The sequence below is a fragment of the Notothenia coriiceps genome, unplaced genomic scaffold, assembly GCF_000735185.1.
Source record: "Notothenia coriiceps isolate Sejong01 unplaced genomic scaffold, NC01 NC01_scaffold00016677, whole genome shotgun sequence".
Taxonomy (NCBI): Eukaryota; Metazoa; Chordata; class Actinopteri; order Perciformes; family Nototheniidae; genus Notothenia; species Notothenia coriiceps.
The window spans coordinates 98,959-111,389 of record NW_011349378.1 but is presented as its reverse complement, the minus strand read 5'-3'; the positions used below and the strand labels follow the sequence as shown (position 1 = coordinate 111,389).

The 12,431-nt window shown below is 40.1% G+C and overlaps 2 protein-coding genes across 2 annotated transcripts in view; both read left to right on the top strand.

The window, feature by feature from the left end:
• Positions 1 to 200: 200 nt before the first annotated feature.
• mettl4 (methyltransferase 4, N6-adenosine) lies at positions 201 to 4,041 on the top strand. The gene is made up of 8 exons (XM_010776055.1): positions 201 to 1,052; positions 1,407 to 1,472; positions 1,634 to 2,000; positions 2,243 to 2,312; positions 2,675 to 2,849; positions 2,934 to 3,040; positions 3,123 to 3,214; positions 4,031 to 4,041. Exons 1-8 carry the CDS (start codon positions 819 to 821, stop codon positions 4,039 to 4,041), a joined length of 1,122 nt encoding a protein of 373 aa, XP_010774357.1. The 5' UTR covers positions 201 to 818.
• A 4,534-nt stretch (positions 4,042 to 8,575) lies between these two features.
• smchd1 (structural maintenance of chromosomes flexible hinge domain containing 1) overlaps positions 8,576 to 12,431 on the top strand; it is a 25,713-nt gene continuing 21,857 nt past the window's right edge. Inside the window, exons 1-11 of the mRNA XM_010776054.1 lie at positions 8,576 to 8,581; positions 9,456 to 9,531; positions 9,743 to 9,901; positions 9,992 to 10,074; positions 10,209 to 10,342; positions 10,470 to 10,584; positions 10,911 to 11,030; positions 11,165 to 11,331; positions 11,433 to 11,526; positions 11,607 to 11,814; positions 11,894 to 12,014. Of these exons, the coding sequence (XP_010774356.1) occupies positions 8,576 to 8,581; positions 9,456 to 9,531; positions 9,743 to 9,901; positions 9,992 to 10,074; positions 10,209 to 10,342; positions 10,470 to 10,584; positions 10,911 to 11,030; positions 11,165 to 11,331; positions 11,433 to 11,526; positions 11,607 to 11,814; positions 11,894 to 12,014 (1,283 nt within the window). The remainder of the gene's footprint in view (positions 8,582 to 9,455; positions 9,532 to 9,742; positions 9,902 to 9,991; positions 10,075 to 10,208; positions 10,343 to 10,469; positions 10,585 to 10,910; positions 11,031 to 11,164; positions 11,332 to 11,432; positions 11,527 to 11,606; positions 11,815 to 11,893; positions 12,015 to 12,431) is intronic.

Sequence of the window (12,431 nt, the reverse complement as noted above, 5' to 3'; positions counted from 1 at the left end):
ATCTAGTCTATACTTTTACAACAATTAAATTGTTGGTTTTGGTGTGCCACCTCAATATTTTCTTTAGCCCCAGTGGCCACCTTTATGATACTTTTCTGGAGGCGCCACTGTGGTAGGAGATCAACGCCAACTGACCATGGACGATTTTTCTTCCACACAGAATAGTTAGGTATCCTGTTGAAGTCACACGTGAGCTCTAACACAAGTAAATAAAATGTACGTTACCCGGTGCAGAAGTTTAATAAAGCCTTTGAAGTCCAAACCACTCGTTTCCAGCATTTCCTGGTTAACTTTCTCCCCATTTGTGGAGCGGCAATCGTAAATACGAATCCTTCTGCGTACTTTTCCTCCCTCCATGAAGGCTGGAGAGAGAAACACCTTCTTAACCTCAATGTATAGGAGCTCACGTTCACTAGCTAGCTAAGCTACGTGTGCCATGCAGTTTGCAGTCGTCCCAGACTTTTTACAAATACCCACGGTGATTGAACTGCATGTTATGCAGCTGTCCCTGCCTACAGCTTCACACACTCTGTCCTGTCTTCGTAGTTAGTTTGCGTGCAGTTCGCTTGTACGGAAGCTCATTGGACATACACACAGCATTTACTTCCGCAAAATGGAAAACAGAAACACAGCGCTCAGTTGTAAAAGGCGCTCTGCCTTCGGTATCATTTTCAGAGAAATCCTGTTGTGCGGATACGTTTTGTGTTTGTTTTTGTTGGGCGGGACATGGCTGCTGCACCGTGACACAGCGAGCTACTTGTAACATCTACGTGCGTTGATAGCATAGGTTGATACCAGATAGAGCCACAGATTTGACTATGTCCGTGGTGCTGGTAAACACGCAGGGCTGTGTTTTGGATGCACGCTCCCTCATTGATAAGGGATATTTGCAATGCATCCGAGTAAGAGAAAATAATCAGAAGTCACATGTGAATTGCCGTTTCAAAGGGCAGTGTTTTCAGATCTTAAAAAGCCATTTGGATGCGATTGCTAGTGTTGCTGCTGATGGAGGAAACATAGAAACGTTGCAGAAAACAGACAAACCAACGAAGGTAAATCAGGGGCTAAAAAAAACTACAGCGACAACTGCTGGTTACCCACCGATTTACAATCACCAACATGAGCAGACTATAAGATAGGTTTTTTAAATTTGTATTTGATGCATGGCTGTTGTATTACACTGGATTACAAACTGAGAAATTACTGTATGAGGTCTCTTTAGGAATCAGAGTTGTAATAACTCCCTTTAAACTTGTTTTAAACGCAGTAAGTATAAAGCAATCAGAGACACATACTGTTATGTAAGTGTGTTTTTTTTTTTAATCTAACATTCTCCCTGAAACAAAAAAATGTGTATCTGCTTTGTGTGAAGAATAATACATAAATTGTATTTATTTAACTTTCAGAAGAGGAAAAGAAAACACAGTGAATTCAACCAGGGGGAAATTGATTCACAGGCTTTCCATAAGAAGGTAGGTTTAATCTCTTTTTCTAACTTAAGTCTTGGCTGAATCTGTGAAAGAAAATGAAATGACAAAAACAAAAGTACCTCAAAATTGTATTAAATATCTTTCCATCACTGAGAATGAAAAGTTGTATTTCATACACAATAATATAAAGTTTGCTGATGCAGATCAGGTCTGTCGTCCTGGAGGGAACCAAGTCCTTGGTGGATTCTGCCCGATCCCTGGGATATCTTAATGGCACTTCAACAACAGACACGGTGAAGGAGCCTCTTCCCTCTCAGGAGTGCAGCCTTGCCGCTCTCTGTGAAATGGCCAAAGAGCTTCCTCTAGTGGACGATGAGCAGCAGGAGGAGTGTGCTCAGCCACTTGTTACTGCAGGTGGCAGTACGTCACATGTGGACTTGTTCTCTCGAGTCACAGAGAATAGGGCAGACTGGGCAACAGTGGTCACACTGATGGGAGAGGAGTATGTAATACCACCACACACAGCCTTCCTGCTTTCTGATTTCACAAAAATACAACCCCTAGTCCACTGTGAGTACAATCTAAGGAAGTAAAACATTTTGTAAATATTAGTCAGACCATCTCGAAAAGCTTTGACAAAATGTATTACACCTGTGTCATCACTGCATGATTGTGGTAACTGCTTTCCTTATAGATACAAAAAAAGAGATACGTGTTTTTTGTGGCATTAATGAAAGCATTTTTGATGCATCTCAAAAGTGGCGGTCCACTTGCCTGACATTGGTGACTAAAGCTACTTGTTTCTCACTCAGATGGAAGAAGGTTTGACTTAATAGTGATGGATCCACCGTGGGAAAACAAGTCTGTGAAAAGAAGTCGAAGGTAATTTGACATTTGAAGTGTGAAAATAAGTTTTTCTAGTGATTACAACAGCACAAAAACAGGCTAGAGGTTTGGGGAATATGTCAGAAAAATGAACTGCATACAATTAAAATAAGACAGTATATTCAAAAGCTATATACATTATATACATTTCACCTAGTAATGTTGCTCCCAGTATCCTTGCTTATAACCCCTTCAAATGAAGAAATGTTTTCTGATGATCCCTGACTTGTATCTATTTAAAAAGTGATATTACAGTACATAATGTGACAGTCAGGACCTTTTTAAGAATCAAGTAGAGAAGGGTTTGCATTACATAAAATAACAATAGTTTTTTTTTCTCCCTTATTTTTTCAATAAAGATACAGTTGTTTGCCCTCATCCCAGCTAAAACGGTTGCCTATACCCTTACTGGCCTCCCCAAACTGTTTAGTGGTCACCTGGGTCACAAACAGGCCCAGCCACCTGCGGTTTGTCCGTGATGAGCTGTATCCACACTGGGGGGTAGAAGTTGTGGCTGAATGGCTCTGGATCAAGGTACAGAAACTTGTATGTCTCAATCATAAACATCTGAACTATTGGAGAGATTCCAGATGTTTTAAGGTTTTTTTTTTTCCTTAGGTGACCACATCTGGAGAGTTTGTGTTTCCACTGGATTCTCATCATAAGAAGCCATATGAAGTGCTGGTGCTGGGACGATTTCGTCCCTCTTCAGATAACGAAACAAGGTAAAATATGTGTGACTTGTCTGTGCCACTTTACATACCATTTATGCTATAACAATTAAATGATAAAATGTTGTTTTTTCAGCTCTTCAGAGGCATCAGAGGTTCCTGTGGAGGATCAGCGTTTGATTGTCAGCGTCCCATCAGCTCACCACTCCCAGAAGCCCTCACTCTCAGGTAAATATTCCAGCATGTTTCTGAATGCTTGGTATATCCAAGAAATACAGCACTGTTATGTGTTTTACTGTGCCACTAGAGGGCAATGCTGCAACATCAGAGATTGTTATCTTTCTTGATAAATCCAATGATAAGAGTCTCCTATAACATAAGCAAAAGCTAAGGCACTAAAACTGAGTCAGGTTTTCATGGTTGAAATGTACGCAAACTTCATTTTTTTCCATGTTGGAACACGACACTTCTACACTGTTTTGTTATACGAGAAACCAAACCACTAAAGTAATGTATTCATAAGTATTGTCATTTTATAAGTGGAAAAATCACACTTTTAAATGTACAAGTTGCTTTTCCAACATAGGCAACTTCTTTATGAATTATGTTGAGGGATAACCTCTCAAAAACAACATGCATGAATCCTCTCAAAATAAGGTAACTCATGACCGGTTTGATTTGTCAGATAAGCACGTTTTAATCAAATGTGTCCTGGAAGAAGACTTGACTTCCAACACGGACCCTTGCTACTTTGCATCAATGTAAAACCTTGACAATGAATATGCAGGATCTATGAATAAGAGGCTTGACGTCATGTCCCTCCCTCTCAGGGGAACGTGATTTATTGTGCAGTATGGAGTGCAAAACACAACTAGTGTTCACCGGCGTCCTTTCAGACGCTCAGAAAGCCTCCACCTCATGGAAGTGGCTCGATATTGCTAAACATTTTTATTTCAATCATAATCATGCCATAGTGGAGCTGTGATAGCATAGAGATTAAGTAGATTAGCACACACATTCTGTTCTATCTCCTGTGATTCTTAGTTCATTCCTAAGACTCACAGCAGGTTTAATCAGAACAGGTTTAATTATTTTCTTTATTTGCTGTTTTCGTTTTTGAGTTGTAATCCAGGCATCTTTATTTAGATTTAGATGCAAATGTAATAGCACTAACAATTAAATACAAAAGTAAACATTTTAAACAAATGTATACTATTAAATTCCCAGAAAGAAAAAGCAGCATCTGTTACTGTGGTGCACCTCATTTGAATCGGTTTTAAATCTGAAAGCTCTGTTGTTGGTGGGCGTGGCTCAATGCTGTGAGTGAAAAAAATTGTAATTGCAGGTTGTCATGAATATTAGAAGGGCCTGACCCAACTCTTGCAGAGCTGCTAATAAAGCTGAGAAACCCTGCCCCACTTCTCCTCCCCTCTCATATAGGGCTCAGATCACTGACATATTTGGTTGCTATGGAGAGATATGGAACACCATTACTGATAAAACACATCCAAGCCAGATGGTCAAGCGGCAGGAAAGAAATGTGCTTGCATTTCTCTGTACAACAAGCCCCTATTAATTAGGACCCCATACAACCATAGCAATTGTGAAAAAAAGCTCCCTCCCCAACGTGGTAATATAATTAGTGGTTAATTGGCTGTTCCCTAACATTCATGTCAGGAAGAAGCACTTCGCCATTTGTTAGGGCTGCATCAGTGTTGACTAGAATATCGATCCATCATATTGAGCTATGCATCAATGTGTTTCATTGGCAGCTGTAATAGTTATTTCCTTGGTCAGCTCTACCACTTTACATCTTCACTTTTAAGCAGTCTATTTAAAAAATTAAAAATCTTAGGTCATATTGCAGGTTTATTTTTTTCTTTTGGTTAGAATCACTTTGGTTCTTTAAGGAGCGGCATCGTGTTTTGGGTTCGTTCGTACAGTTTTATATTCATAAAATTGACCAATAAGTAAAATACTTGCAAGCAGTTTTTTTTGGCAGTGAATGATAAAGAGAGAAACGTGTATTATTTTATTGGGTGTATACCATGGATGTACAATAAGGTGTATACAAGTGTGGAGGCAACAGCGCAAAAGTGGGATTTTATGTTATTTTGGGATATAAACTGTACAATTAGAAATAATTGAAAGAAGATTAAGATGTGGCAAAACACAAGACCCTATGGGACTCCACATCTGTGATGCGAGTCGAATTCATTGATGATATCATGAAAACATTCCATAAAAAAGATAGACTAAAATGTTACATATTCTACTTCTACTTCAACTATGTTTATAATGTATTGCCATATTTATAAGATTATTAAACAACTCAGATTAGCAGCGTTTCAAGAAAATCGATATTTGAAAGTGTGGAATAAATAACGGTAATGTAATTGAACTGGTGTCCTGTGCGACATTAGTTTGCTCTTAGTTTGTTAGGTTTGAATTAAATGTAGGGGGAATGCGAAGACCCTGCAAGGCAGGGTTCTTGTCAAGTGTAGTCTTCCTTTGCCTTAGGCCTCTCTGCAGAAGTTTTATACATTGTTCCATTTCAGAGTTAAGATGATAATTAGACCGTTTATTCCCTGTTCAACTTTGAGAGCTGAGTCACCGGTTAAGGTTGAGTTAGTTGGAGAGCTGCATGTTTGGCCTTTCCTCTGTGACTCTGTCTCTCTGACGTGCAAAGGAAACGGGAGGCAGGACACCACATTGTGCAGGCTGGATGGGTTTGGGTATCAGGCTTTTGAGCTCATTAACTCACCGAGTGTTGGCTGAGGCGAGTGTCAGGGTGGTTTGAGCATGCACAAGAGCAGACAGAGTAGCACCGAGGCAGAGGAAGTGAAAAGTATCTGTCAGGTGTGCTGGCCCTATAATATCATCTTTTATAGACTCAAGGTCACTGCTTTTCTCCACATATAAAGGTGTTTGCCGTGGTGTGAAGGAGCTGGGCTGTTGCCAGTGCTGTCCTCTGCCGATTATGGAGCAAAGTATCTCCTTAAGAAATGAATGCAGTGCAGTAAACGTATCTGAATGTTTCATCTCAAGGCAACTGCCTCAGGTCCCATGGCCCTGAAAGCCACAATGTTTGCTACTTGTCGATAAATTGATAAATATTTGAATTTCAAATGTGTTCTCAGGCTGGTTATTATTTAGCCCTTTTTCCCTAAAGAAACATTTCCATAAATACCTATACATCCAAAACATTATCTAATGTTAGTGTAGCCCAGGTGCAAATAACATTGTTAGCTATGGACACCCGGGTGTAAATAGCAATGTTAGCTATGGACAGTTAGTTCCGATATAGTTCCGAAATGTCGCGTTCACACCAAAAAGAGCCGGAACTAAAATGAGTTCATGAGAACCTTTTTACCCCCTTTCCGTCCCCGCTAGAGAGTAGGGACTCTCATGCGGCTCTCTTGTGAGAAAAGAGCTATATTTCTGATTGGCTGGGCGGATTGCAAACCACGCCCCGTAAAACTCAAAAATAGTTTTGTGAAGCCACCGTTTTATTATCCCCGCATTAGCATTATTAGCATTAGCATTAGCCCAGCGCAGAAACGCAGAGAGACTAATTTATGGCAACACAAAATAAAACATGGGAGCGGTGGAGGTGTCGACGTTCTGGCGATTTACTCGGAAAGCTTCATTAGAAGCTGCTGGGAGTCCCAGCAGCTTCTACTGAAAGTAGAAAACTCCGGGGACTTCCGGCCAGGGATTTTGGGCGGCAGTATACGCCGTGAAGTTGTTTGCGGCCTGCCAGTAAACCCAAAGTAGAAGAAGAAGAAGTGACGTCAGCGGCTTCATTTGCCTAATCCACCCCCAAGGATTTATCCCGGTGTGAACGCGATCTGTACTGAGTTCATCAGAACTAAAGAGTTCTGATGAACTAAGTTCTCATTAACCTTTGTGGGAAAAGTACTGCGGTGTGAAAGCGCCTATTATAGTACTAAGTGTATAACATAGAGACTAGTTCCCCTTTTACTTTCCCTTCCCATAATAGATAGGACATTTACTAATTATTTTATCTATTTGCCTCTGTTTTTCATTGATAATGGTTGTATCATTTGTATTGTTTGGTTCCTTTCTTGTTTGTGGCAGTTGTTTTTGTTTCTTTTTGTTGGGAACGTTTTCTAACGTTTTCTAATTGTTTCGTGTATTATTTTTGAAAAGTATTCTTGCCTTGTGTCATTTCTGTTTTTACTTCCTGACTTTGTGTGTGTGTGTGTGTGTGTGTGTGTGTGTGTGTGTACCTGAGGGAGGTGGTCAGTTTGAGGGGTCTGACCCCCGGTGTGGCGAAGCGTAGAGAGTTCCTGTAGGTGACTTGCTGCACGGCGCGGTTAAAACTCTCGATGTCGTCTCCCTCCAGAACCAGCACCGACTGGCTGGGGTTCACATGGACCTGCACGGGAAAAACAGACGCTTTAAATCACTTCTCAACAATTTACCTAAGAGGACATCACGTTGCTGATGCTCAAAGACAAAAACTGGACACTTAATGAAGAGGAACTTTGGATTAAACTTCTTGAATTGAATCCAATGCAGGTTCTTTTGAAGGGACATCAGAGCAAACACATGATCAAATGAAAAACATGTGACTCTTTGACCCTTTTTACACACATTGAACCAATATTAGGTATTGTACCGCCACTAGGGGAGATCAGAAGCACATTTGGCAACAAACCAACAATTTGTGTTGCAATTAAATGATAAGGATATCACTTTTTCAAGTCTGACGCCAATGATAAGATTGAGACAGGTTTTGCTTTCTGTAAATATCCATCTTGTTTAGACTCAAATTGAATATGTGTGAATGTTAGCTCCTAGAGCAAGGTACACTGCTCTGTATGAATGGTTGTGAAAGGCTGAATGACTCGTAGTATGTAAAGCACTTTTAGGGGTCGTAAAGACTGGATAAAGCGCTATATAAGTACAGTCCATTTACTATATAACACTACTTGAAAGGTAAACCCCCCCAAAAGAGCATTAAAGGACCCCTATTATACTGTTTCTCATCAATATATTATAGGTCTCAGAGATATACAAAACATGTCTCTGATTGGCTGAAACACCAAACAGATCATTGCAGCATTACCCATAATCCCCTCTGTTTCAGCCCTGTTTCCAAAGTGCTGATTCTCTGTCTGTTACTTTAGATGAAAANTAGAAGGTAAGTCGTATACGTTCGTTGTTAATAAAAAGGAGCTGTGGGAGTTAGGGCTGAACGATATATCGTGTCATGGCGATAAACGCGATATGCGCATGCGGATGCGCATATCGCGTTTATCGCCATGACACGATATATCGTTCAGCCCTAACTCCCACAGCTCCTTTTTATTAACAACGAACGTATACGACTTACCTTCTAGAATTATGGTGGATTTTTGTCAACTCCAGTCAGTAGAACGAAACGCACGTTTTGCTGCTGTCTGTGCCCTTGAATCTGAGAGTGGTGCGCGCGAGTATCAGAGTGTTACCATGGTAGCAGTCGGAGAGGGAGGGGCATTGGAAGCTCAAATTAAGCGACTCGCTGGCTGTGAATTTGTTGTTAAACATCAGATAAATGCATCAAGCCACCAGTGTGTCCAAATGGCGGTACTACAATTTCCGTATCAGTCTGTGACGTCACTGGGCCCAGAAAGACTTTTCCCCATTAACTAACAATAAAAAAAGCTGAAATCCTCATAATGAAGAAACTATGAACTGTCCACAATAGGTGCATTCACACCGCAGTACTTTTCCCACAAAGGTTCATGAGTACTTAGTTCATGAGAACTCTTTAGTTCTCATGAACTAAGTACAGATTGCGTTCACACCGTAATAAGTTCCTGGGGAAGAATTAGGCAAATTAAGCCGCTGTCGTCACTTCTTCTTCTTTTGCTTTGGGTTTACTGGCAGGCCGCAAACAACTTCACGGCGTATACTGCCACCGGTCCCCGGCCGGAAGTCCGAGTAAATCACCAGAACGCCGACACCTCCTCATCTCCACCATTCCCATGTTTTCTTTTGTGTTGCCATAAGTTAGTCTCTCTGCGTTTGTGCGCTGGGCTAACGCTAATAATGCTAATGCAAGGATAATAAAATGGGGGCTTCACAACACTTTTTGGGAGTTTTACGGGGCGTGGTTTGAAAAAAACCTCAGCCAATCAGACATAGGAACCTTTGTCTCCCACAAAAGTACCTGCTCTCTAGCGGGGACGGAAAAGGGGGTAAAAAAGGTTCTGATTAACTCATTTTAGTTCCGGCTCTTTATGGTGTGAACGCGACATTTCGGAACTATATCGGAACTAAAGTGGGAAAAGTACTGTGGTGTGAACGCGGCTATTGTTCTTAACAAAATTAAAAATATTAAATAAAATAATCTAAATATTTGCCAAATAATGTTGTGTTGATTGACTAAAGAGACTCTAATAAATTAGTGACACAACAAAGAAACAAATTAACACTCACTTTTGATATTCCTTAACAGACATTTGGGATCCGTTCAAATGAAACATTTGTGTTGGCCACAACAGACAGAGCAGTCCTGGATTCTAAAATATTTGGTGAGTAAAAAAAATGTTTTTTATGAAAAGTAGACAAACTATCATTCATTATAGAGGAGACAATTAAACAAATATTTTCGAAATGTTGTGGAAAATTGTTAATATTTTTCTGACTTTGTTCTTAATTTGTTTTCAGTTTTGAAACTTGACCGTTCATGTAAGAATTTATATATCAGTCTACATAGTACAGATACATTTTATTTTATTGCAGAGGGGCTTCAGGATGACAGCACCCTCCACTTGTTGAAACAGAAGCACCAAGCTCTGGCTGCGCCGACAGAAGAGAACATCAACTTTACTCCTCACTATGATACGCTGATACAGAGTGGCACCTATGAGTACTGGGCTAGCAGGGGACAGAACCCATTGCGTAAGTTCTTAAATAATCAAAGTAGAATGCATGAAAGGCACATAATCTGCATATACTCATTGCCTGCTACTTTTTCTTGCATTTTCCCAGCATACTCACTTGCTGAGCTGATCGACAACGCTCTTTCAGCCACAGCTAGAAACCAAGGAGTGAGGAAGATAGAAATACGCATGGTTGGTTCTGGATTTGCAAATCCTTAAATGACCATATACTTCGCCTTCTTCTTTTGCATATTGGTTAACCATTCATGTCATTTCCATAAAGAGTTCAAAGCCGTTGTTTACTGATGTCGGACCTCTCTCTACAGATGTTTGATGACACTCTCGGGAAACCGGCAGTGATTGTTTTAGATAACGGGTGCGGGATGACCTCTAAACAGCTCAAAAACTGGGCGGTGTACAGACTCTCTAAGTTTACCAGGGATATCGGCTCCTATGGGAGGTTTGTTTGTTCTACCTTCTTCCCTTTCTAGCTTTAAATCAGTCATGTAATTTCAACGTAAGCTTTCAATATTGTACCTTTTTAGTTTAAAATGCCCAGAGTTTGATTATGATTATTTTTTTCACAGTGAGGATGAAGGATATGTTCGGCCTGATCCTGTCCATCGCAGTCTCAACAGCGATATATCCTTCTTTGGAGTTGGAGGAAAACAGGCTGTTTTCCACATTGGAGACTCAGTCAGGGTTAGTCTTCAGTGAATATAGTTTAAAATGAAGCAATACCAGACACTTAAACAAACACTACCGCTCATCGCTCACACTCTTTTTCTTTACTTTTTGGTTTCTAAAACCTTTACAACACTGAGGAATGATCTAGACTAGAGATATTGCTATATTTATACATGTATTGTGCATTGACATCTAAATAAACAGTGACATAAAATAGATCATAAATAAATACGCTATTCAAGTTTTCTACCAGGAATGTGTGCCAGCATGTATTTGTAACGGGTCTCACTGTTGTGAATGAGCAGAAACTAACGATAGATTGGTTTTGTTCTGTGTTTTAGATGATAAGTAAACCATATGGCTCCCCGGATGTTCATGAGATGGTTATTTCCAAACAAGACTTTGAGAATAAGGTGAAGAACAAAGAGGACGTTTACAGTGGGATCATTCGAAACAGGAAGGTAAGTACTCTGATTGAATGAAGTCGGTGCTCGCTTGTAACTTCAATAACAATGTTATCAAGCTTTTTTGAAGCTTTTTGTGTTAATGTCTCTGCTATTTATCCTCTGTTTGATGTCTCAACCCCCTCATGCAGCCCGGCGATTTTTCACATGTGAAAACAAATGATGAGCGCTTCCTTCATAACCTCATCCTAGAGGAATCCGGCAAGGAAAGGTTCACGGCTGTGGTCATTACAGGAGTCTTTCCTGATCACATCGCTTTTCTAAAACAGGATATCGAAGTGTGGACGAGACAGCTGGCGTGAGTTCATTTACCCGCAACATTTGATATTAACTTAAAAGTCTTAACAGTTCCAATGTTTTCTGCTTTAACTCATAACAAATGTTTTGACCATGTTTCAGTGAAGTATACCACTACTACATTCATGGAGTCAATGGAAAGGAAATGAGTGACAGCTCCGCAGACTCGGATTGTCACCCTGAAATAAAAATCATGGTGAGGTAACCGTTCCACATTCTGCTGATGCTTTTAATTGAGTCTTTCTCTGCTAATTTATTATTATCTCTTTCGAACAGATCAGTTTACGTGACAAGTCTCCCGTTGTGATGGATCTTAGAGAGGTGGAAAACGACATTCAGACTCTGTACATAAAATTAGCTGTGGACACGTTTGAGTTTAAGGCTACCACTGCACAAGATGGCGGCACAGTGGATGGACTCATTCGGTATCATCCCTTCCTTTATGACAGGGAGACTTACCCTGAGGACCCTAATGCTGTGCAAGGTATTCAAACTCTTGAATATGACAATTTAGAGCTTTAGATCAAAACTTTGGATTTCAATGTTTGTCTTTCGTCCATCAGGCCCTGATGATGAAGATGATGGTGATAATGAGCCTGGAGTCCTGCATCAGGAAAGAAAGAAAAGGCCAATATTTGACTGTTTCTGGAACGGACGGCTCATACCTTACACCACAGTGTCTGAGTAAGTACTTCAATTATTTTAGCTTATGTTAGAGCAAGAAAATGTACACAGTCTATGGAATGGGCTTATTTGTTTTTTTTGCGAAATTCAGATGAGGACATTTATAATAATGAGACCGGAACTTTGGTCAGAATGTACATAATATAAGCCGGTTAATTGTTTTTCAAAGTAAAAGAAAAGTACAGGATACACAAATTCTAATTAGGGATGCTCAGATCAGGGTTTTTGGGCCGATGCCGATCACCGATCATAGGGTGGGTGGGGGCTATCAAATCAAATCAAGTTTTATTTATAGAGCACATTTAAATAGATTTTTGGTCGAGCAAAAGTGCTGTACATGTAATAAAAGCACACTACTAAAACATAAGAAAGAAATATAAAAACAAAACATAGGGAAATGTCAGGAGCCAGCCCATT

Excerpts from the sequence above, each read along its gene's own strand:
- mettl4 (XM_010776055.1), top strand. The coding sequence starts at position 819 with ATGTCCGTGGTGCTGGTAAACACGCAGGGCTGTGTTTTGGATGCACGC. Across the intron at positions 2,001-2,242 it reads AATACAACCCCTAGTCCACT|ATGGAAGAAGGTTTGACTTA; the intron begins GTGAGTACAATC and ends TTTCTCACTCAG. Across the intron at positions 3,041-3,122 it reads TCTTCAGATAACGAAACAAG|CTCTTCAGAGGCATCAGAGG; the intron begins GTAAAATATGTG and ends TTGTTTTTTCAG.